The 21753-nt window shown below is 42.6% G+C and overlaps 3 protein-coding genes across 9 annotated transcripts in view; all 3 read left to right on the top strand.

The window, feature by feature from the left end:
- The first annotated feature begins 12 nt into the window (after positions 1-12).
- Positions 13-5114, top strand: LOC110502842 (zinc finger protein 14). Its single transcript, XM_021581173.2, has 7 exons — positions 13-180; positions 1238-1440; positions 1562-1663; positions 1822-1917; positions 2042-2152; positions 2254-2377; positions 2473-5114. Exons 1-7 carry the CDS (start codon positions 153-155, stop codon positions 4923-4925), a joined length of 3117 nt encoding a protein of 1038 aa, XP_021436848.2. The 5' UTR covers positions 13-152; the 3' UTR covers positions 4926-5114.
- Positions 5115-5214: 100 nt separating this feature from the next.
- LOC110502843 (diacylglycerol lipase-beta) lies at positions 5215-16661 on the top strand. 2 transcript variants are annotated; one of them, XM_036960560.1, is made up of 15 exons: positions 5215-5360; positions 6798-6949; positions 7146-7320; positions 7471-7738; positions 7811-7933; positions 8014-8141; positions 9586-9712; positions 9826-9909; positions 9986-10063; positions 10288-10368; positions 10460-10587; positions 10704-10772; positions 12541-12613; positions 12760-13010; positions 15494-16661. In XM_036960560.1, the coding sequence occupies exons 1-15, from the start codon at positions 5230-5232 to the stop codon at positions 15687-15689; spliced, it is 2064 nt and encodes a 687-aa protein (XP_036816455.1). In that variant the 5' UTR covers positions 5215-5229; the 3' UTR covers positions 15690-16661. The 2 variants fall into 2 exon arrangements, with proteins under 2 accessions (XP_036816455.1, XP_021436849.1); XM_021581174.2 differs by lacking the exon at positions 5215-5360 and adding an exon at positions 5684-6422.
- Positions 16662-16924: 263 nt separating this feature from the next.
- Positions 16925-21753, top strand: part of LOC110502839 (C-Jun-amino-terminal kinase-interacting protein 4) — a 55614-nt gene continuing 50785 nt past the window's right edge. For 4 of the 6 annotated variants that reach the window (XM_036960555.1, XM_036960553.1, XM_036960552.1 and 1 more), the window contains exon 1: positions 17263-17562. In XM_036960555.1, coding sequence (XP_036816450.1) covers positions 17263-17562 — 300 coding nt within the window. Of the gene's footprint in view, positions 17563-21753 lie in introns of all 6 variants that reach the window. The other 2 variants (XM_021581170.2, XM_036960557.1) reach the window with 2 other exon arrangements.

Raw genomic sequence — 21753 nt, 5'->3', positions numbered from 1 at the left:
CTTCGCCTCTTCCTCTCCGTCAATGAGCGCTTCCCGAGGCAAATCTTTGGCGCCTCACATTCACGAACTTTAAGACCGGAAATTAATTTGATTAACCATAAAGCAACACCACCGTTTTTGAGTATAGATGTGACTGGAGCGAATACCACACGATGAGCGGACACATTTCAGGAAAAAATGGTAAAATGCAGTAGAATTTGTGATCCAAACTTGTAACGCTACAGAGAAGCTAGCTATCTAACTTAGCTAACGTTAGCCAGTGAAGTTCACGTCCTTTTCTCTTTTACCCAATTATTTAACGCTAGCCAGTGAAGTTCACGTTCACTGTCCGGGTCGAATTGTATTTATTTTAGCCATATGTAGCTTTACCAAAGAACTCAAGCTAGCTAGTCATGTATTAGCTTAGCCACCACCATCCATTTGTACATTGTTCATCGCAGCGTAGAACGACTGCCCCTTCTCATTAATGCCACGAAGTTCAAGGCCAACCTCGGTAATGCAGGCTGTTGTTTCCAGAAAGCAGGGGACTGATTTAACACCCCGTGCCTAAATGTTTTACTACATTCTGGAGTACATGGAGATTCTAGAAGTAGCCTGCCCACACTTTTTGGGGATTTAAAGGTATACTTCGGTTTCTTGCTAATTAAGCTTTTTGTCGAATAAATAGCCTAATATTTATTGTGGAGTGGGAATACTCAATTCTTGTCAGAAAAAGAGAGACATGCCCTGCAATATGATTATGATTTAGGCCTACAAAATAAAAGTAAAATAAATGGCTCCTGAGTGGCGCAGCTGTCTAAGGCACTGCATCTCAGTGCAAGAGGTGTCACTACAGTCCCTGGTAAAAATCCAGGCTGTATCACATCCGGGCAAAAAAAAGGTGGTGGTTAGTGCCCCCATATCTAATTGATAAGCTGTTGTCAAAGCTGAAATGAGTATGACATCCGGGCATTATAAAGTATACTACATTTTGGAAATGTTAAACTTTGTTCTACTGTTTAGGATGCTTCCTAGAGTAGCTCAAAAAGCTCATGCAATGTTTCCAAAAACTGCTCCATGAAGCAAGATGGTGAAGAGCTAAAACGACACTACTTGATCTTGAAATGTGCAACACAGACTTCACATAGGAAACAATTGGGTGGCGTTATCGATGACTCAGTCTATGGTTCATCTGAATGGAATCAGTTGTAACAAAACTGGCATTGCTGTCCTCGTCAACCAAATTCTCTGTTTTCAGGTCCCCCTCTTCCTCTCCCCTCTCTGCGCCTCATGGTTCCACCTCTGCGGCTGGTCTCAGCAGCCATCTGGCAAACGGTCCAGCAGAGACAAGTGATGGATTATGGGATGCTGGAGGAGTTTGTTACCATGGTCACAGAGATGGTTCCAGAGCTTCTGAATCACAGTCAGAGGGCCCAACTTATTCTGGGTCTTCGAGCACGGGTGAGAAAGGGGGGGGGGGGGGGGGGGGTGTAGTGTTAATCAAACCATTGGAAAGATGAGATGATCATATTTAGTATTATTGTACCCACTATGTCTCCTGACTGGTTTGCTCTGGTTTCAGCTGGTCCTGGAGTTGTGTTCCTCCAAGCCGATCACAGACCTCCAGACCATTCAGCCACACCTGGACAGGATACAGACCCTCACACCTCTCTGGGGGACACAGGTGAGCTCCTTAGGGCAGACTCGGCTAATTTCTTAACCAGTCAGTCTTAGAGATTTCTGATAAGACATTGATGCATTTTGGCAAAAACATATGCACCCTAAATGACAAGATATCATCTAGATGTCCTAATGAAGGCAACATGATTTTATGCGTTTCAGGCGACTGATGCAGAGGTAGGATTATCTGAATCCAACTTCCTGGGGCTGGTTCAAACCCTTCTAAAAGACCCTGATGAGAGAGAACATTTCTTCCAGGTCAGTCAGTATGTGGGTATGGAATAGCCATGGGTCATTCCCTCATGACTGCTGTGTATTTCAACAATTTAAATAATCTCTTCTGAGAGATTTTCATAGCTCATATTTCTTTACACTGTTTTAGGATGTTTTTCCTGTAGAATTTGGTCCCAGTTATGACGACGCTATCCAGAAACTCGTATGGCAATTTCTTTCGAGGCTTGAGAAGCTACTTCCCGTATCAACTTTCCAACAGGTACTAGTCCTCTAAGATCATAGAGGAACCATGGACTTGACATTTAGGCACTGTGGGAATTCTACCTATATTCCTTCTAACTCTGTATTTGTCATTGTCAGGCTTCCTCGCTGCTCAGCAATGTTCCCTCTGTTCTGGAGGAATGTGTCGAGTCTGTGTCTCACCCTCAAGAGTTGAAAACCCTGCTTCAGTACCACAGAGACCTCGGCCTGCTAGACAACAATGGTAGGCATCTTTCAGGACTCATGTAGATGTTAGATATTTTTTCAGTTGGGGACATTAACATTTATTCTTTATTTAACCATACTATCCTTTTCTAGATACTCTGTCTTCTACCGACGGGGACTGCATTCTCTCAGCTCTCTGTCTCCCTCCTGTAGAAAGGGTGGTGATTGCAACAGAACAGACAGAGTCAGAAACACCAGTATCATCCTTGAATGTCTTCATGGATACATTCACCAAAGAGTTGGAGGTGGACTCTGCAACACTGACAGAGTACACAGAGATGGAACCGGGGACAAGTATGGATGTAGTAGAAAGAGAGGAGAGCGTGGAATGTGAGAGAAAGGAAAATGAGGAGGATGATAATGCAGAGTTTGCTGACCCAGAGACTGAAGCGGTGGAACCAGTGTATGAAACTGTGACAGTTTTAGGGAAAGATGGGACGATGGAGCCTTTAGTCAAGAATAAGCTCAAAAGGCACAAAAGAGAGAGAATTGATGCCAGTGGCATGCCTCATGGAAAGAAACACAGAGAACCTAGCCCTGCACAAATGAAAAGCATAGACCTGTCTGATAGGATCATAACGTCCATGCTTCACAAGCCCTCAGTGGAGATACAAAGGATTAATACCACTAACCTAACATTGCCCTTAAGACCAGTGAGAAGAAACAGGGGGTGTAAGATGAAGAACTTGCTAGCAGGAGAACGGAAACAAACCAAAACTGAATTTTCAGAAGAGAAACGCAGTGTCTGCAAAAGAGTTAAAACACCCCAAAACCCCAATACATGCACAGTGTGTGGCCGTGTCTTATCCCGCTTTTCAGACATGAAAAAGCACATGCAAACCCATAACAACGGTCGCACCTATCAATGTCGCAATTGTCAGAAGACTTTCAAGCACTTGTACAATTTGCAAACTCACAGAAAGTCATGTCTGTTTGGTACTGGGCAAAAAGAGGAGGTTTGTTCTGGAGAGGGCAGTAGTGCTATGTTTACTACGTGTGAGACAGAATTCGCACAATCCTCCATAGACCGTAGAACATGCAAAGTGTGCGGCAAGATTGTGCATCGCATTGGATACTTAAGTACCCACATGAAGATTCACTCAGAGAATCGCCACTATTCTCTCGGAGAAGCGGAAACAGTCCAGAAACCGTCACCTGAAGGAGGGGACACAGAGCCGTCCAGTGGTCTTCCTCTTGAGGCAACACCTGAGGACAGTGACTCGTCCTTCACCAGCAGTACACACCAGGACCCGTCTTACGACCCAGAACCCAGCCAGACCAAAAGACCCAAGTGTTGCAGCACAACAAAGAAGCCTGACCGAAAAACTTTCCAAAAACATATTTGCCGTATTTGTGGTAAAAGCGTGACTGCTGGCGCCTTTGAGTATCACATGAGAACTCACTCAGGCGAGCGCCCTTTCTCCTGCCCTCATCCTCAGTGTGGGATGAAATTCATACACAGCGGAGGTTTGAGGGCCCATCTCAGACGTTATTGCAAGGTTCAGACAGTTGATGCTGCTGAGCTTGACAGCTTCGACATACGTTTTGAATGTGACAAATGTGAAAAGACATTCACTATCCAATCAAAACTAAGGAAACACAAACTTATCCACGGCCCGCTCTACTGCGCAGGATGCAGAAAGGTATTGCCTGACTTACAAACTTTAACCAGACACAAGCTCTGGCACCGGCCTGTTCAGTGCAGCATGTGTGAGGAGAGCTTCATGCTCACAAACCTCAGAACGCACTATCTGGATGTCCATAAGTTCAGCGGGCCGTTCGTCTGCACCCATTGTCCAAAAAGCTACAAGAAGTTCCATTCCCTCATCAAACACGAGATGGTTCATACTGGGAACCTCCCCTTACAGTGCTCCCAGTGTCCAAAAAGGTTCATCTACAATTATGACCTAGTCGAACACGAGAAAAGGCACTCTGACGACAGGCCTTGTCTCTGCTGGGAGTGTGGCAAGGCCTTTTATACCAACATTGACCTGAAACAACACATGCAGAATAGCCATGGTGAAAAATCCACAGAGTATCGCTTCCCGTGCCGCCATTGTGGGAAACCGTTCAGGCTTAGTAATTCCCGTGCGAACCACGAGAAGACTCAGCACGGTGGGGTGCGTTACCCGTGTACGTACTGTGGTAAGCAGTTTGTTTGTGCAGATTCGTTGAAAAGGCATGATCTGATTCACACGGGGGAGAGGCCTTTTAAATGCAATCATAAGAATTGTGATAAGGCTTTCAGGTCGAGAGCTGAACTGAAGATACACATGAGATACCATACTGGAGAACGGCCGTTCAAGTGCAACGTCTGTGGAAAGGGCTTTGTTCAAGCCAATTTTCTCACTACGCACTACAGGACTCATACAGGGGAGAAGCCTTATTCATGTTCCCTCTGTGACAAACGCTTTAACTACCATGACTCCCTGAAGAGACACATGTCTACACACTCAAACGAGAAGCCTTATAAGTGCCTGGATTGTGGAAAAGCTTTCGAACGTAAAACGTTGTTGAATGTACATCAACGATCATGTACATCATAGTATTGAAATGTACTTTTTTTTTTTTTGCATAATATAACAAGATGTGTACAGAGTTGATAAGATTGTGGCCTGACAAACAAAAAACTGGGAAATTATTTAACACGGTCAATCTGTAAATGTTCTTTTTCATATTACTGCAGTTATACTTTTCTTCCATAAGTGAAATTTTAATAAAAGTATAATACATCATTGGAGTTGTATGGTTTTGTGTATGTGTAGCCACACACTAGGAGCTCAGATGCAAAAATGTAATCTCTATTTTAATATATGAGAATTAACCAATGATATCAGGCCACACCCGGCCATGATTACAGACAACTGTGTGTGTCTTTTGAGACTATATAAACGAGTCACCCCGCAGTATTTGTCATTATACCCTGATGAAGACAGCTTGTCTGTCAACGTTGGACATTCCATTTTTGCGTCTGAGCTAGAGTGAGTGGCTCCTTTATTTTTCATGTGATAGCCAGCACCTCACCTAAATTGGTGTGTTTCTTTCGCCTCTAGATTTGTGTATGTGTAACCATGGTCCTTTAGTCACTTTCTTTGCCTCAACCTGGGCTACATTGCGCACAGTCTGGTCTATAAAAAATAATTTAGTATGCAAGTATTTTTACATTGTCTTGTGCTTAGAACGCAAAACAATTTAAAATTACTTGGAGAGTTTATTTTAACTATGAAAACACCATGACACAGAATTAGCTCATTGAACACATTCATTAAATCCCATGAACATCATGGAAATATGCAAATGATAGACAACCGAAGTGGAACTGATTCACATCACATCGTTTGATTGGGGGTCTTTTAACAGTCGGACACAATCACAAGAAGAAAAACATTTCGAGCAGGCTATGAGTAGCTTTGTTGTCTGCTCCTATACTGTACTGTCAGCCTGCTAACTATATTAATTATTATTTTTGGGAGTTTTTTTTTGTACTTTTACTCAAATGAATAAACCTACGCTGACGATGGCTTCCAGGAATTTACCAGGAATTAAATGACAGCTGAAGCTGGTGCGCAAATCGCAGTGTCATTAGCGCACTGCTTGATAAATTAGCTAGCAAATTGAATTCTGAATTTTTTCGTTGACATTACAATTAGAATGTGAATAAGTGTGCGGTAGTTTAGCTATAAACGAACTCTTACAATCGCGGATGGTGGCGTTCTAGCTAGCGAAGTGCGTTAGCCTAAATTCGAGAGCAGTCCAATGTCAACACATTAACGACGTCCCCTTGGCATTACATCAACAACAATTGGTCGATCGAGGGTGTTGCGAAATGGCAATCTTAAAAAAGTAGTGTTTCTTCACCCAGAGATAACAATTAAGAATTTTAAACTTTGGCCAGTTAGCTAGCTGTTCACTTTTACTTGCTAGATAGGGAGATTTCTCTCTGTCAAGATGCCTGGAATGGTAGCGTTTGGCCGGCGATGGGGAATTGCGAGCGACGATCTGGTCTTCCCCGGCTCATTTGAGCTGTTCGTCAGGGTTCTATGGTAAGTGTTGTTGCCACACAATTACATTTGTCCTATCAAAAGGGAGCTCGACATTAACGGTACGATATTTAAACGGAGGGATGATTCACAAGTGTTGTCATATAGCACGTGCAGTATTAAAGACTGCTGTCAGTCATTGCTACCTCGATCCCACACTGTAGCAACTAGCAAGGCAGCAGCTGAAGGCCTATTCTCTCTTCTTGGTTTGTATTTATTTTATTAGAAAATTATGAAAGCAAGAAAAACAATGTTATCCTCCTTGCTGTGCCAAACCCACAACCTCACCCTTCCAAAGGTTGCCGCAGTGACCTCTGCTGGTATTGCATAGATTTTTTTAATGATCTAATAAAATCAATATGTACCCCTGCCCTACAGGTGGATAGGGACACTGGCACTGTACACTCTCCATGAGGGGAAGTTTGACTGTTCTGGTGGGAGAGTTCTACACAGCTACCTGGTGGTTTTACTCATCCTGTTGGCTTTCATCATCCTGTCTCTATGTGCCATTGTCTACGTCAGCGCTCAAGGTGAATCCGGCACACTTTTACTGTTATGATATGATGAGGAATTTACATTAATTATCCACAGAGTTTAGAATTGGTGTTATATGTCAAATTTTTTGTTGTTGAACATTCATAATAATATATTAAAAAGAAACAGGTCTGTTTATCATAACATATATCGTCAACATGGAACTCATCTCTGATTGCTTTGTTTCCCTAGGGACGATCACTAACCCAGGCCCGCGGCGCTCCATCCCAGTGCTGGTGTACGTGCGGGCGATGCTGTACGTCCCTGAGCTAATTTGGGCCATCCTGGGGGCCATCTGGGTGTCTGATGACAGCCAGGGCTGTCAGCCTGCTGAGGTAGGGGCCGTCATCGCTGCAGTGGTCGCCAGGTGGGTTGGAAGAACTCATTTTTTCCCCTCAATGTATACTGTGGTATGTTTATGTGTGGTTAAGGCAACACATATAGGCCTACATGCCCCATGAATACACATTGTCAGTTTACATGATGTGAAACATTCTCCTGTCTCCCTCCCTGGCAGTTGGATTCTGCTGCTGTCCACAGGGGTGGGGGTGCTGTTTGTGTTCGACCCGCTAGGCAGCACCCATCCTGGGCCTCAGTCACAGGAGCTGCTGGGAGTAAGGGACCTGGAGAGCAGTCAAGGCTCACAGCTCCTGTCCACTGCCCGCTCCGTGGCTGTCAGGGTGTGGGAGAGCAGGCTGAGGCTCCTCTGCTGCTGCCTGCCTCGGGATGAGAGCCACAGAGCTGCGTTCTCCAGCATAGCTCAGCTTGTCAGTGGATTTTTCTCGGTGAGTAAAGGAAACAGGGTGTGTGTACGTGCATGCACATCTTGTTCATTTTTTAACTTTGTGTAATTCTAGGATACAGACCTGGTTCCCAGTGACATCGCAGCAGGTTTGGCTCTGCTACACCAGGAGCAGGATAAGATGGAGCAGTGTAGAGATCCAGACGAGGCCCTATCTCACAGCCCCTCATCACCTATCGTAAGTACTGGAGTCAGTCAATTAATCAGTGAGACTGTCAATCAATCAATCAGTTGCCTTGGTGTGTGTGTTTTCCGTAGGCAGAAGATCTTGAGGCAGAGCTGGAGAAGGCAACCCACTGTATGCAATTTGCTGTAGCTGCATATGGCTGGCCCATGTATGTCTACTCCAACCCTCTCACCGGAGCCTGCAGACTCAGCAGGGACTGGTAAGACTGTGGCACCTCTAATTTAATGTGCTCATCCTTAATGATTTTTGAGCTGGGATGTGAAAGTAATTTGTCCTACATATTTGTTAACAGCAATATCAAGGACAGTGGACATCAGTGTATTAAGTAACTACATGAACAAAAACACAAGCACACAAGTACTGTAAACACACACCGTGGCAAGAAAAAGTATGTGAACCCTTTGGAATTACCTGGATTTCTGAATTAATTGGCCATTCAATTTTTATCTAACCTTCATCTGGCACAACAATAGTCAAACACAGTGTGTTTAGCTGGAAAGGGTTACAAAAGTATCTTTAAAAGCCTTGATGTTCATCAGTCCACAGTAAGACAAATTGTCTATAAATTGAGAAAGTTCGGCACTGTTGCTACTCTCCCTAGGAGTGGCCGTCCTGCAAAGATGACTGCAAGAGCACAGTGCAGAATGCGCAATGAGGTTAAGAATAATCCTAGAGTGTCAGCTAAAGATTTACAGAAATCTCTGGAACATGCTAACATCTCTATTGACGAGTGTACGGTACGTAAAATACTAAACAAGAATGGTGTTCATGGGAGGACACCACGGAAGAAGCCAGTGCTGTCCAAAAAAAACATTGCTGCACATCTTAAGTTCGCAAAAGAGTACCTGGATGTTCCACAGTGCTACTGGCAAAATATTCTGGGGACAGATGAAACTACAGTTGAGTTGTTTGGAAGGAACACACAACACAATATGTGGAGAAAAAAAGGCACAGCACACCGACATCAAAACCTCATCCCATCTGTAAAGTTTGGTGGAGGGAGCCTAGACAGCTTGCTATCATCGACCAAAAAAATTAATTCCCATGTTTATCAAAGCCTTACATTCTCCTGAAAAATGTCAACCAACGTTGGGTGATGCAACAGGACAACGACCCAAAACACACAAGTAAATCAACAACAGATTGGCTTCAACAGAAGAAAATACACCTTCTGGAGTGGCCTAACCTCAACCCAATTGAGATGCTGTGGCATGACCTCGAGAGCAGTTTACACCAGACATCCCAAGAATATAGCTGAACTGAAATAGTTTTGGAAAGACGAATGGTCCAAAATTCCTCCTGACCGTTGTGCAGGTCTGATCTGTTACTACAGAAAACATTTGGTTGAGGTTATTGCTGCAAAGGAGGCTCAACCAGTTATTAAATCTAAAGGTTCACATACTTGTTCTCACCCTGCACTGTGAATGTTTACACGGTGTGTTCAATAAAGCCATGAAAACGTATAATTGTTTGTGTTATTAGTTTAAGCAGACTGTTTGTCTATTGTTGTGACTTAGATGAAGATCAGATCAAATTTTATGACCAATTTATGCAGAAATCCAGTTATTTCCAAAGGGTTCACATACCTTTTCTTGCCACTATGTACTGTAAACACATATATGCCCATATACTGTATGTTTCAGCTGTAAGACCCAGTCTGCTGAGTATGACATTGTCGGAGGAGACAATATGGGCTGCCATTTCTCCTCCGTCCTCCACAGCACCGGCCTACAGTACAGAGACTTCATCTACGTTAGCTTTCACAACCAGGTACTTCGACTCAGGGCAAATCTCAAGTGAGATCCTATTCCCCCATTAGTGTGCTGCCCGTTGGCCAGTGTTGAATTCTCTAGTTCTGATAAATATAACTCTGTCTGTTCCAGATCTATGAGATTCCGTTCTTTGTGGCTCTGGACCATAAGAGAGCGGCAGTACTGGTGGCTATCAGAGGAACACTGTCACTACGGGTGAGACTTCTCATCACTCTAAACCTCCTGTCTATCCATCTCAATCTTTCACTAGTTAATGTACATTTCTGTGTAGGATTTGCTGACTGACCTGTCTGCAGACTGTGAGAACCTTCCAGTAGAGGGAGTGTCAGGAGCATGCTATGCTCACAAGGTGGGTGGAATAATCACATTACATTTTAGTCAGCTCTCACCCAGAATGACTTACACTTGTGAGTGGGAATTGAACCCACAACCCTAGTACTGCAAGCGGGGCCACGGGACCAAACTTAACTTCTATTGAGCTTTAATTTCTTAGAATTTCTATCAAATCATAACTCATCTACGAAGGGAGGTATTGGTAGACATGAGCTGGCTGTAACCTCTTATGTTCCACAGGGCATGTCTCAGGCAGCCAGCTACATCTGTAAGAAACTCCTCAACGACGGCATTCTAAACCAGGCTTTCACCATCGCGCCTGTAAGAACCCTCACCTTTCCTCTCTCAGATAAAGTAAATTAGTTGTATGTAACCCTAAAATCACCAACTGTGTGTGTTTGTGTTTTTTCAGGAGTACAAGCTAGTCATCACAGGCCACAGTCTTGGAGGGGGTACAGCCTCTCTCCTGGCCATTCTATTACGGAGCTCCTTTCCCACCCTGCAGTGTTATGCCTTCTCTCCACCAGGGGGACTCATGAGGTAACAAGTTCAACACACATCAAAATAATGCATGTTTAGCATTACATCAAGTGTTGATTTAACTTGGTGTAATGTACATAGTATTAGATTGATTTCCCTCTGTGCTCTCTCTGCAGTAAAGCCCTGGCTGATTTCTCCAAGGAGTTTGTAGTGTCTGTGGTGCTGGGGAAGGACTTGGTGCCAAGGTGAGGAGGAGAGGAGCCCTCCTCAACCCATCCCTCTGGTTATGGAGACCCTCTGTGCTCCCATGTTTATCTCAAACAAACTGTGTTTTATTAATGAGTTTCTGTTATGAGTTTCTCACTATTACACATTATTAGGGGCGGCAGGTAGCCTAGTGGTTAGAGCGTTGGACTAGTAACCGATAGGTTGCAAGATCGAATCCCTGAGGTAAAAATTTGTCATTCTGCCCCTGAACAAGGCAGTTGACCCACTGTTCCTAGGCCGTCATTGAAAATAAGAATTTGTTCTTAACTGACTTGCCTAGTTAAATAAAGGTAAAAAAATATATATAATAATTATACTAGTACACACAGTGGACCAGGATAGGGACTGGGAAACACTTGTTCCTTGTGTGCATGTAATAATAATAATAATAATTATAATAATAAAATGGGCCATTTAGCATACTTTTTATGGATGGGTGGCCCCGGAAATCGAACCCACAACCCGTCTACTGACGGATCTACAGAGGACCATGCTCTACTGAGGACAGAGGACCAATCTAGAATTGGCTTCCTATTTCGCAACAAAGCCTTCGATTTCCGGGGCCACCCATCCATAAAAAGTATGCTAAATGGCCCATATTATTATTATTATCATGCTGCCAAACTTACCCTCGTAAAACTGATTATCCTACCAATCCTTGACTTCAGCGATTTCATTTACAAATTAACCTCCAACACTCTACTGCAAATTGGATGCAGTGTCATCCGTTTTGTCGCCAAAGCCCCATATACTACCCACCACTGTGACCATGCTCTCGTTGGCTGGTTCTCGCTACATATTCGTCACCAAACCCACTGGCTCCAGGTCATCTATAAGTCTTTGCTAGGTAAAGCTCTTCATTATGGTCACCATAGCAACACCCACCCGTAGCACTCGCTCCAGCAGGTATATTTCACTGGTCATCCCCAAAGCCAACACCTCCTTTGGCCGCCTTTCCTTCCAGTTCTCTGCTGCCAATGACTGCCAATGACTGGAACGAATTGCAAAAATCTCTGAAGTTGGAGACTTATCTCCCTCACTAACTTTAAGCGTCAGCTGTCAGAGCAGCTTACCGATCACCGCAGCTGTACCCAGCCCATCTGTAAATAGCCCATCCAACCAACTACCTACCTCATCCCCGTTTTTGTTTTTCTGCTCTTTTGCACACCAGTATTTCTACTTGCACATCCTCATTTGCACTTATCACTCCAGTGTAAATTGCTAAATGGTAATACTATTTGCCTATTTATTGCCTTACCTCCTTACTTCATTTGCACATACTGTATACATATTTTTCAATTGTGTTATTGACTGTATGTTTGTTTATCCCATGTTGTTTTTGTCGCACTGCTTTGATTTATGTTGGTCAGCTGGCAGTTGTAAATGAGAACTTGTTCTCAACTGGCCTACCTGGTTAAATAAAATGTTTTAAGAAAATGGCCTACTGACTGAGCTGCAGAGGACCATGCTCTACCGACTGAGCTGGAGAGGAAAATGCTCTACCGAGTGTCAGTGTGTCGATTCCAGTGGAAACTCCTGATTTCTGAGTCTGAATGTGAAAGGGCTATGGTGTACAATGGAGACGATATATTTAGGATCTGTCCCCTTGTTACAGGCACACAGAAAATGACAGCAACTCCACCGCCCTCTCAAACAATTTTTTGTCTTGAGTTAGCGTTCATGTGCTTGTTCTGTGTTTTGTTGAAAGGCTGCACATATTTCATTTTCCCCCTCTCCATCTCTCAGGTTGAGTTATCCCAACATGGAGGACTTGAAGAGGAGAATACTAAAAATGGTTTCTAATTGCAATAAGCCCAAGGTGAGAACATTATCATTCAAATCCAAAATGAAGTTTATTATGAGTAAAATGATATGGGCAGAATCGTAACTATGGAGAGGGACCTTTATGATTTCTGATGACTTCTTCCTCTTCCTTCTCCTTTTCTCTCTTCCACTCCCTCTCAGTACCGTATCCTGCTCCAGGGCTGTTGGTATGAGTTGTTTGGGGGAGAGCCTGATGACTTCCCTACTGAGATGGACAACAGACGGAAGGAGGAGCTTAACCAACCGCTTTTGGGGGAGGAGTCACTGCTGATTCGCAGCTCATCATCCTATCAAGGCCTGGCTTCCGAGGAGTCACCTGTACACGGCTCCCACCTGCCACTTTACTTACCGGGACGTATACTGCACATTACAGAGGATGGGCCGGCACGGAGGTGTGTATGAGGCACACACACACACAAAGTTAACTTTTTTTACAACCAGATCTGTATTTAGGATTTTATAGAAGTGTTCAGACACTTTTTGCGATGTCACTTGTTTTTGAGAAACTTACTCCACCCGGTGAGACTTTCTCGTTCTGCAGTATGGGAGCTTGAACAAAACATGAACAAATGCTCCAAAAACACCCAAATAAATCATTTTAGAAACAGAAACACTTTCAGTATAGTGATGCGGGTCTTTTAGATGTTGTACACATGAAATTGTGTAATTCCGACTTTTTCTGCAACATTATGTTCCATTTTGTTGCGACTTGAGCGATACCTCTCCCTCCATTCTCCACGCAGCCTACACAGAGCATGGAACACCTGGATAGGGGAAACTACTCAAGTCATACAAAATGGAATATAACGTTACTAATCAAGTTCAGAATTACACCATTTTGGTTGTAAAAAAAAAAAGATGAAGAACCTTTCCTTGCATGGAGTCTTTAATGTTATTTTGAAGTCATCACTTTGTCTTAATAAATCACTGTTTATTTATTGAAAATAACTTTTGGATCATTTATTTCCCTGAGCCTCCTTTGTTTCTTGAAATGCGCAGGCTGATCGTGTGGGCATTATGAAACAAATTTGAAGATACAGTTGAAGTCGGAAGTTACATACACTTAGGTTGGAGTCATTAAAACTAGTTTTTCAACCACTCCACAAATGTCTTGTTAACAAACTACAATTTTGGCAAGTCGGTTAGGACAGCTACTAAGTGCTTGACACAAGTAATTTTTCCAACAATTGTTTACAGACAGATTATTTCACTTATAATTCACTGTATCACAATTCCAGTGGGTCAGAAGTTTACATAGACTAAGTTGACTGTGCCTTTAAACAGCTTGGAAAATTCCAGAGAATTCTGTCATGACTTTAGAAGCTTCTCATAGGCTAATTGACTTCATTTGAGTCAATTGGAGGTGTACCTGTGGATGTATTTCAACGCCTAACTTCAAACTCAGTGCCTATTTGATTGACATCATGGGAAAATCAAAATAAATCAGCCAAAACCACAGGGGAAAAAATGGTGGACCTTCACAAGTCTGGTTCATCCTTGAGAGCAATTTCCAAATGCCTGAAGGTACCATGTTCATCTGTACAAACACCATGGGACCAGGGCAGCCGTCATACCGCTCAGGAAGGAGACGCGTTCTGTCTTCTAGAGATGAATGTACTTTGGTGTGAAAAGTGCAAATCAATCCCAGAACAACAGCAAAGGACCTTGTGACGATGCTGGAGTAAACGGGTACAAAAGTATCTATAACCACAGTATAACAAGTCCTATATCGACATGACCTGAAAGGCTGCTCAGCAAGGAAGAAGCCACTGCTCCAAAACTGCCATTAAAAAAGCCAGACTACAGTTTGCAACTGCACATGGAGACAAAGATCATACTTTTTGGAGAAATTTCCTCTGGTCTGATTAAACAAAACTAGGACTGTTTTGCCATAATGACCATCGTTATGTTTGGAGGACTGGTGCTGCAGGAGGGACTGGTGCACTTCACAAAATAGATGGCATCATGGGGGAGGAAATTGATGTGGATATATTGAAGCAACATCTCAAGACATCAGTCAGGAAGTTAAAGCTTGTTCGCAAATGGGTCTTCCAAATGGACAATGACCCCAAGCATACTTCCAAAGTTGTGGCAAAACGGCTTAAGGACAACAAAGTCAAGGTATTGGAGTGGCCATCACAAAGCCCTGACCTCAATCCTATAGAAAATATGTTGGCAGAACTGAAAAAGCGTGTGCGTGCAAGGAGGCCTACAAACCCGACTTGGTTACACCAGCTCTATCAGGAGGAATGGGCTAAAATTCACCCAACTTATTGTGGGAGGCTACCCAAAACGTTTGACCCAAGTTAAACAATTTAAAGGCAATGCTACCAAATACTAATTGAGTGTATGTAAACTCCTGACCCACTGGGAATGTGAGAAAGCTGAAATAAATCACTCTATACTATTAATCTGACATTACACATTCTTAAAATAAAGTGGTGATCCGAACTGACCTAAGACAGGGAATTTTTACTTGGATTAAATGTCAGGAATTGTGAAAAACTGAGTTTAAATGTTTTTGGCTAAGGTGTAGGTAAATGTCTGACTTCAACTGTATTTACAAACACAGCCCTGATTGACTGATAGGATGGTTTCGAGCCTATCCCCTTACCCAGATGAATAGTCATGGTCTATTATAATCAGACCACATTGTGACACACACATTCCAGGATTTTTTTTTCAATCAGCTCTTACATAAAAAGGGCATTATCATTTTCACAAAGTTTTTTTGACCTCCGTGTGGAAATATGTAGAAGGAAAAACAACAGGAAAATCATGTTAACTACACTGTCCCTTTAAGTACATTATATCCATGTCTGCCTTTGTCATTGACCAAAGTCCTCCACTTTTTCTTACCCTTCCTTCCTCCTAGGTCCTGTTTTTCCCAAGTGCGTTACCGGGTGGAGTGGTCCAGTGAAACGGTGTTCCGTAGTGTTCTCATCAGTCCCAGGATGATGGCCGACCACATGCCTGACGCTGTGCTCCTGTCGCTTCGCAGTCTGACACAGGACAGGCCCTTCAACCTCTGCCCCTCGTCGCTTAGCAACAGCCACCTCAACGTCATCTGATTCACACCTGGACAGGACAAGCCTGACTGTCTTTCGCTAGTCTGACCCCATTCTGTCCCCAGTCCTTCTGTTCCAGTCCTGTTTCTTCCTTTCCCCTGTCTATAATCCCCCAGCTTCTGTCCCTGTTTTGTCGCCACCCCATGAGGGGTTCCTCAACAGCCAAGTCAAAGGGGCAAGACAATTAGACTCATCAATAAAAGGAATGTGCAGGACTTTCTTTCTCACTATAACTTTGGAAAGGGAGTTGCAATTTGATTATTTATTTGTAGTCATCATTTGTTGCCAATTCATTGGTTATTGCTTTCTTCTTTTGAGTAATTCCATGAAAAACTGTCATTGTGTCGTTAACATCAAATGCGCTTTGTGTACATAGTTAGATATTATTGCAGTGTAACTATAATTCCAAAAGTGTACATTCAGATTTTATTTTGACTATTTTTTTAGGTTGCTGGTTTTGAAGAGATTATTTGTTGATTGTTTAAAAGTGGTTTGTCTTTGTCCTGTGCTGAATGTCTGAGATTTGAGGAAGAAATTGTCCTGGACCACAGATCTACGATCAGATTATCCTCCCCCTAACCATTAGGGTGATGAACAATATCTGACCCTGTATATGTGGTTGGGGAAAACTTCTACCTCAAAGATCAGGGTGAATAGTGCCTATGCATCACATAATAAGTCTCACCAATACTCTCGATGCTTGACCAGTGTTCTGTTTTGCTCCATGTATGCAGAATGAGTAGTGCATGAAACAAATAAGTTAATTTGCATGAAAACAACTTCTGGGTGATATGAGGTAACCTAAATTACTCCAGTTTCATAACACATTTTCTGTTAACTTGCTATTTACATATTATTACATCATCAGGTAATTCAACATTGATAACAGAAAGTCACAGTAATGTAGTAGTTTACATCCTGAATTGTGTATTATTTCGTTTGACGACACAAATAAAAGCATGTCATGTTTCTGTAGTTATTTTTGTTTCTGGAGGCAGCTTACATTATTTATCAAACATTTGAAAAGTCCAGAAGCAGCTTTTTTAGACTACCTGTTAAAACAGTACATTGATGAAGCATATTGAATAAAGCTGGCCAATTACAGATATGACCAATATTGATGGGAATGAAAACTGGCACAAATTACAAAATGTTTCCAAAATATCAAAAATTATTACATTTTCTCCCCTCAAACCCCAGCCCGCTTTTAGCATGTGACGTCACCATGACCGGAGCCAGTCAACAACACAGAAGCTCATCTGTTGGGAAGTCGGGAAGGTAACTAAGAAGCGGAGCCAAGTAGCAACCGAGACACTTTTCTATTTAGCCCCCTTGTAAAGTAAACTGTCCATATGAGAAAGGGACCGCAACTTGTTGAAAGTCGTTCATTGTACTATTGTTTATTTTCTCCGTAGCTAATGGTAACTCGGTTAGATTTTAAGGACACTATTTGGTCTCGCTGCACCACAGAAATATAATTGGGTTGCTGCTGGCAGGCTTTCTTTCACAATTAGCGTAACGTTTTCCTCGGCTACTGTTAGCCCGCTAGCTGGCGAGAAGAGAGGAGGACAAGAAAATGGAGTTGGACGATGGAGTTCTTTACCAGGACGACTCTGGCAGTTCGGCGATGATGTCTGAACGGGTTTCGGGTCTGGCGAGCTCAATTTACCGAGAGTTTGAACGGTTGATCTGTCAGTACGACGAGGACGTTGTGAAAGAACTCATGCCGCTCGTCGTCGCAGTGTTGGAGAACTTGGACGCGGTGTTCGCGGACAACCAGGAGCACGAAGTCGAGTTGGAGCTTCTGAAAGAGGACAACGAACAACTTGTTACCCAGTATGAACGGGAGAAATCGCTCAGAAAATCTACAGAAGAGGTGGGTTTGAGTCCTCGACTGTCAAAGAGGGAAAATAAGGACAAGTTAGTTGATGGGAAAAGCTTTGCATGCTTCCAACTGCTAGATCACTAAAGGTAGCTTTGACAGTTCAAGCACAAGTAATATACCACAACAAGCAGCACATACATACTGTACCCAATACTGTAGCTAGTAAGTTTTCCAATTTGAGATAACTCTCAGCTAGCAGTGCATGTTTCTTAGGAGAACTTGCGAACCGTTTGCTAGCTACATATATACGCTTGTTTGTTAGCTTTAATCCCCTAATATGCTAGCATGCATGCAAACTATGGCAATGTTGGTAGCCTGTAGGCTAACCTTAAAGCTATAGCAGTCTGACGCCAGGATGATAATGTCATCTGGCTGCAACAGCTGATACATATGCCTCATTTAGCACTGTTGCAAATATTATGGCAGGTGACACATTACTGTACTTAAATAATCTACACTATACGAATGCAGCTCCACCCAAGGAGAATGACATGTTTCTCAAATAATGGGTTAGGACGGAGTGGTGGGTCTCGGTTGACTCCTTTTAGGTCACAGCTCCAGATAGCTGTAAGCAGGGTTGCCAGGTCTTGCAAAAATGTGTAGCCCAATGACACCTCAAACGGCTCACATGGCCGGGAAAACTAGGCCAACATTATTTTTCTGCAGCAAAAGACTGGTATCATTTATCCAAGAAACCCTTTTTCGATAATGCTATGAGCGAATTAGGAAGGAATATCGATGTAACGACGTAAGCTAAGAAGCAAAATGTAGTTTTCCTTTAAAATAATAATTACAGTGAGTTTAAGAATGTCAGAAGAGAAACTATAATTTGTCCATATTAGATCATTTTCCATCAATGCTTGTCGATTAACTTGTTTTGACTTCTATGATTAAGCAATAAGGCCCGAGGAGGTGTGGTATTTGGCCAATAATACCACTGCTGAGGACTGTTCTTAGGAGACAGCCCTTAGCCCTGGTATATTGGCCATATACCACAAACCACTGCCTTATTGCTATTATAAACTGGTTACCAACGTAATTAAAACAGTAAAGGTCATTTTTTGTCATACTCGTGGTACATGGTCTGATATACCATGGCGTTCAACCAATCAGCATTCAGGGCTCAGACTACCCAGCTTATAATTGTAAATAAATCCAGTTTGCATGTACATAACTATAGATACATTCTACAGGAGAGTTTGAGTGATAAAAGTTGGACAGACATAAAAAATGAATCTTTGGCGATTTTCTGGCAATTGTGCTGTTATTATGTGCCAGATGTTAAGACTACAAACTGTTATAAATTGCCTATTTGCGAGTGATGCATTTCAATAGGCATAGGCTGGCTACTGACTAAAATCTGAGGTAATAATTGCAATTCAACTTTGCCGAGCTATATGCAGGTAGCCTATGGCCACTGATATCCCAGTATCTAATTTTAGGGAAATTTGTATTTATTTATTCGTTATTTTACCAGGTAAGTTGACTGAGAACACGTTCTCATTTGCAGCAACGACCTGGGGAATAGTTACAGGGGATGAATGAGCCAATTGTAAACTGGGAGTTATTAGGTGACTGATGGTTTGAGAGCCAGATTGGGAATTTAGCCAGGACACCGGGGTTAACACCCTTACTCTTACGATAAGTGCCATGGGATCTTTAATGACCTCAGAGAGTCAGGACATCCGTTTAACGTCCCAGCCGAAAGATGGCACCCTACACAGGGTAGTGTCCCCAATCACTGCTCTGGGGCATTGGGATATTTTTTTAGACCAGAGGAAAGAGTGCCTCTTACTGGCCCTCCAACACCACTTCCAGCAGCATCTGGTCTCCCATCCAGGAACTGACCAGTACCAACCCTGCTTAGCGTCAGAAGCAAGGCAAGGCAGCAGTGGTATGCAGGGTGGTATGCTGCTGGCAACAACAAAAAAAAGTCCACAATGAAACTGTGGAGGATGATATATTTGCGATAGAGCTATGACCATGATTACAATTGATTACTTCCAAATGAATTTAACATAGCCATTAATAATATCATAATAACACAAGGCTACAACAACAAACTGAAGTTATAAGCTATTTATTAAATCTGTTTGCCAGTTCTGATAGGTTACACAAGTGGCACAAATTGATTTTCAATGACTCCAGTGATATTGTAATTTCAACATATTTATTGTACCAAATTGTAGGCTACAGTAGCCTACAATGGCATATACATTAATAGCCTACTTGATGGCCAACAGATGAAAAACTATCATTCTCCATATTTAATGTCAGTTTTTGTACTTTTTTCCCCATAACAGAAGCATGTAATATAACTTCAATTTGAAATTTTACTCGTGCATGACTCAAGACCCAAGAACTGAGCATGCATAAAACCCTATGCTTGATGTGATTTTTCATAATAAATGTTGACGTTAGAATGCAGTTTATTTATACCACCTCTGAGTGAATTTATCTAAAGCACTCTAGTGCGCCTAAAGTATTTTTCCAGTGCTTTGTTGCCGTTATATCAGTTCTTACGCTTTAATATGTTTTATGGAAAGAGATTTGGAAATAAGTGTCTCCACAATGACCAATGTAAATAGCCTACCTACAACTGGTAAGAAGTTGCCATGACTTGTGCGAGTGATGCTCTAGCTCTGTGAATCAGTTGTCCGCTGCAGCAGTCTCAACCAGTGCTCTCAACACTCACTCAGTAACAGCCTACCTCACTGCCTGATAGTCAGCAGCATCAGGTTATATTATTATTATTTTTTAAAGAGAAATGCCATGGCGGCCGCAGTGCAATTTAGAAGTATCCCAAAAACCCGCAACATCGTTTTGAAAGTAGCCCAATTTCGCAAGGGAACCGCATACATGGCAATCCTGGCTGTAAGTATGGCTAGGTTCGAGCTTTCTGGCTAGAGACATTTATCTGGTTGACTTGCTACTCTCTTTCCCTTTCATACACAAACCAAAATCCCACTAATTTACTATGCCCAGTTTTTATACAAGCTTTTTTGTATATCTGAAAGTGGTAATGTGTAAAATCCATGGAAAATGAAGTCACCTATACCCATTTCAGACAGAAGATGTTACATTATGTGTAAAAAATAAATAAAAAATAAAAATAATAAATAGATAAAGCAATGTTTATGACCCCATTTCAAGCAGCCCCTTATTTATCACTTTGTTGCAGGTGTAGCAAGATGGCGCTGAAAGATAGGGCAGCCATTCTTCTTGCTCCATGAACAACTTTGCAGTATTTTTTTATTTTTTTTGTGTTATTTCTTATATTACTAGCTCAAATGTTTTGTGTTATTACATACAACCGTAAATAACTTTTGGATATCAGAGCGGCGGTAACTCACTAGCATTATGACCAGGAATAGGACTTTCCCGAATTGGATCCTTTGTTTGTACCCCTCAGGGCAATTGAACTTATTCCAGAGGCTGCTCCAAAACACCGCTGGCGGAGAAGAGGTATTCGTAGTGGACTCCTAGTCCGACTCAGGTGGCGCACACACCACCCACGGCTTCCGAGTATATTACTCGCTAATGTTCAGTCTCTGGATAATAAAGTAGATGAGCTCAGGTCGAGGATTTCCTTCCAGAGAGACATCAGGGATTGTAACATATTCTGTTGAGAGCATCCTGTCGGGCTGTATCACCGTCTGGGATGGTAACTGCACCGCCCGCAATCGCAGGGCTCTCCAGAGGGTGGTGCGGTCTGCCCAACGCATCACCTGGGGGCAAACTACCAGCCCTCCAGGACACCTGCAGCACCCGATGTCACAGGAATGCCAGAAAGATCATCAAGGACAACAACCACCCGACCAACTGCCTTTTCACCCACGCTACCATCCAGAAGGCAAGGTCAGTACAGGTGCATCAAAGCTGGGACCGAGAGACTGAAAGGAGCAGTTTATCTCAAGGCCATCAGACTGTTAAATAGCCATCACTTGGACCTAAGAGGCTGCTGCCCTATATACATCGACTTGAAATCACTGGCCACTTTAATAATTGGAACACTAGTCACTTTAATAATGTTTACATATTTTGCACTACTCATATGTGTATATACTGTATTATATTCTACTGTATTTTAGTCTATGCCGCTTCGACGTTGCTCGTCCAAATATTTATATATTCTTAATTCCATTCCTTTACTTTAAATGTGTGTGTACTGTTAGGAAATTG

This window comes from Oncorhynchus mykiss, chromosome 23, assembly GCF_013265735.2.
Source record: "Oncorhynchus mykiss isolate Arlee chromosome 23, USDA_OmykA_1.1, whole genome shotgun sequence".
Lineage (NCBI taxonomy): Eukaryota > Metazoa > Chordata > Actinopteri > Salmoniformes > Salmonidae > Oncorhynchus > Oncorhynchus mykiss.
Note: the sequence above shows the minus strand (reverse complement) of the source record. Positions and strands in the feature narration are given on the sequence as shown.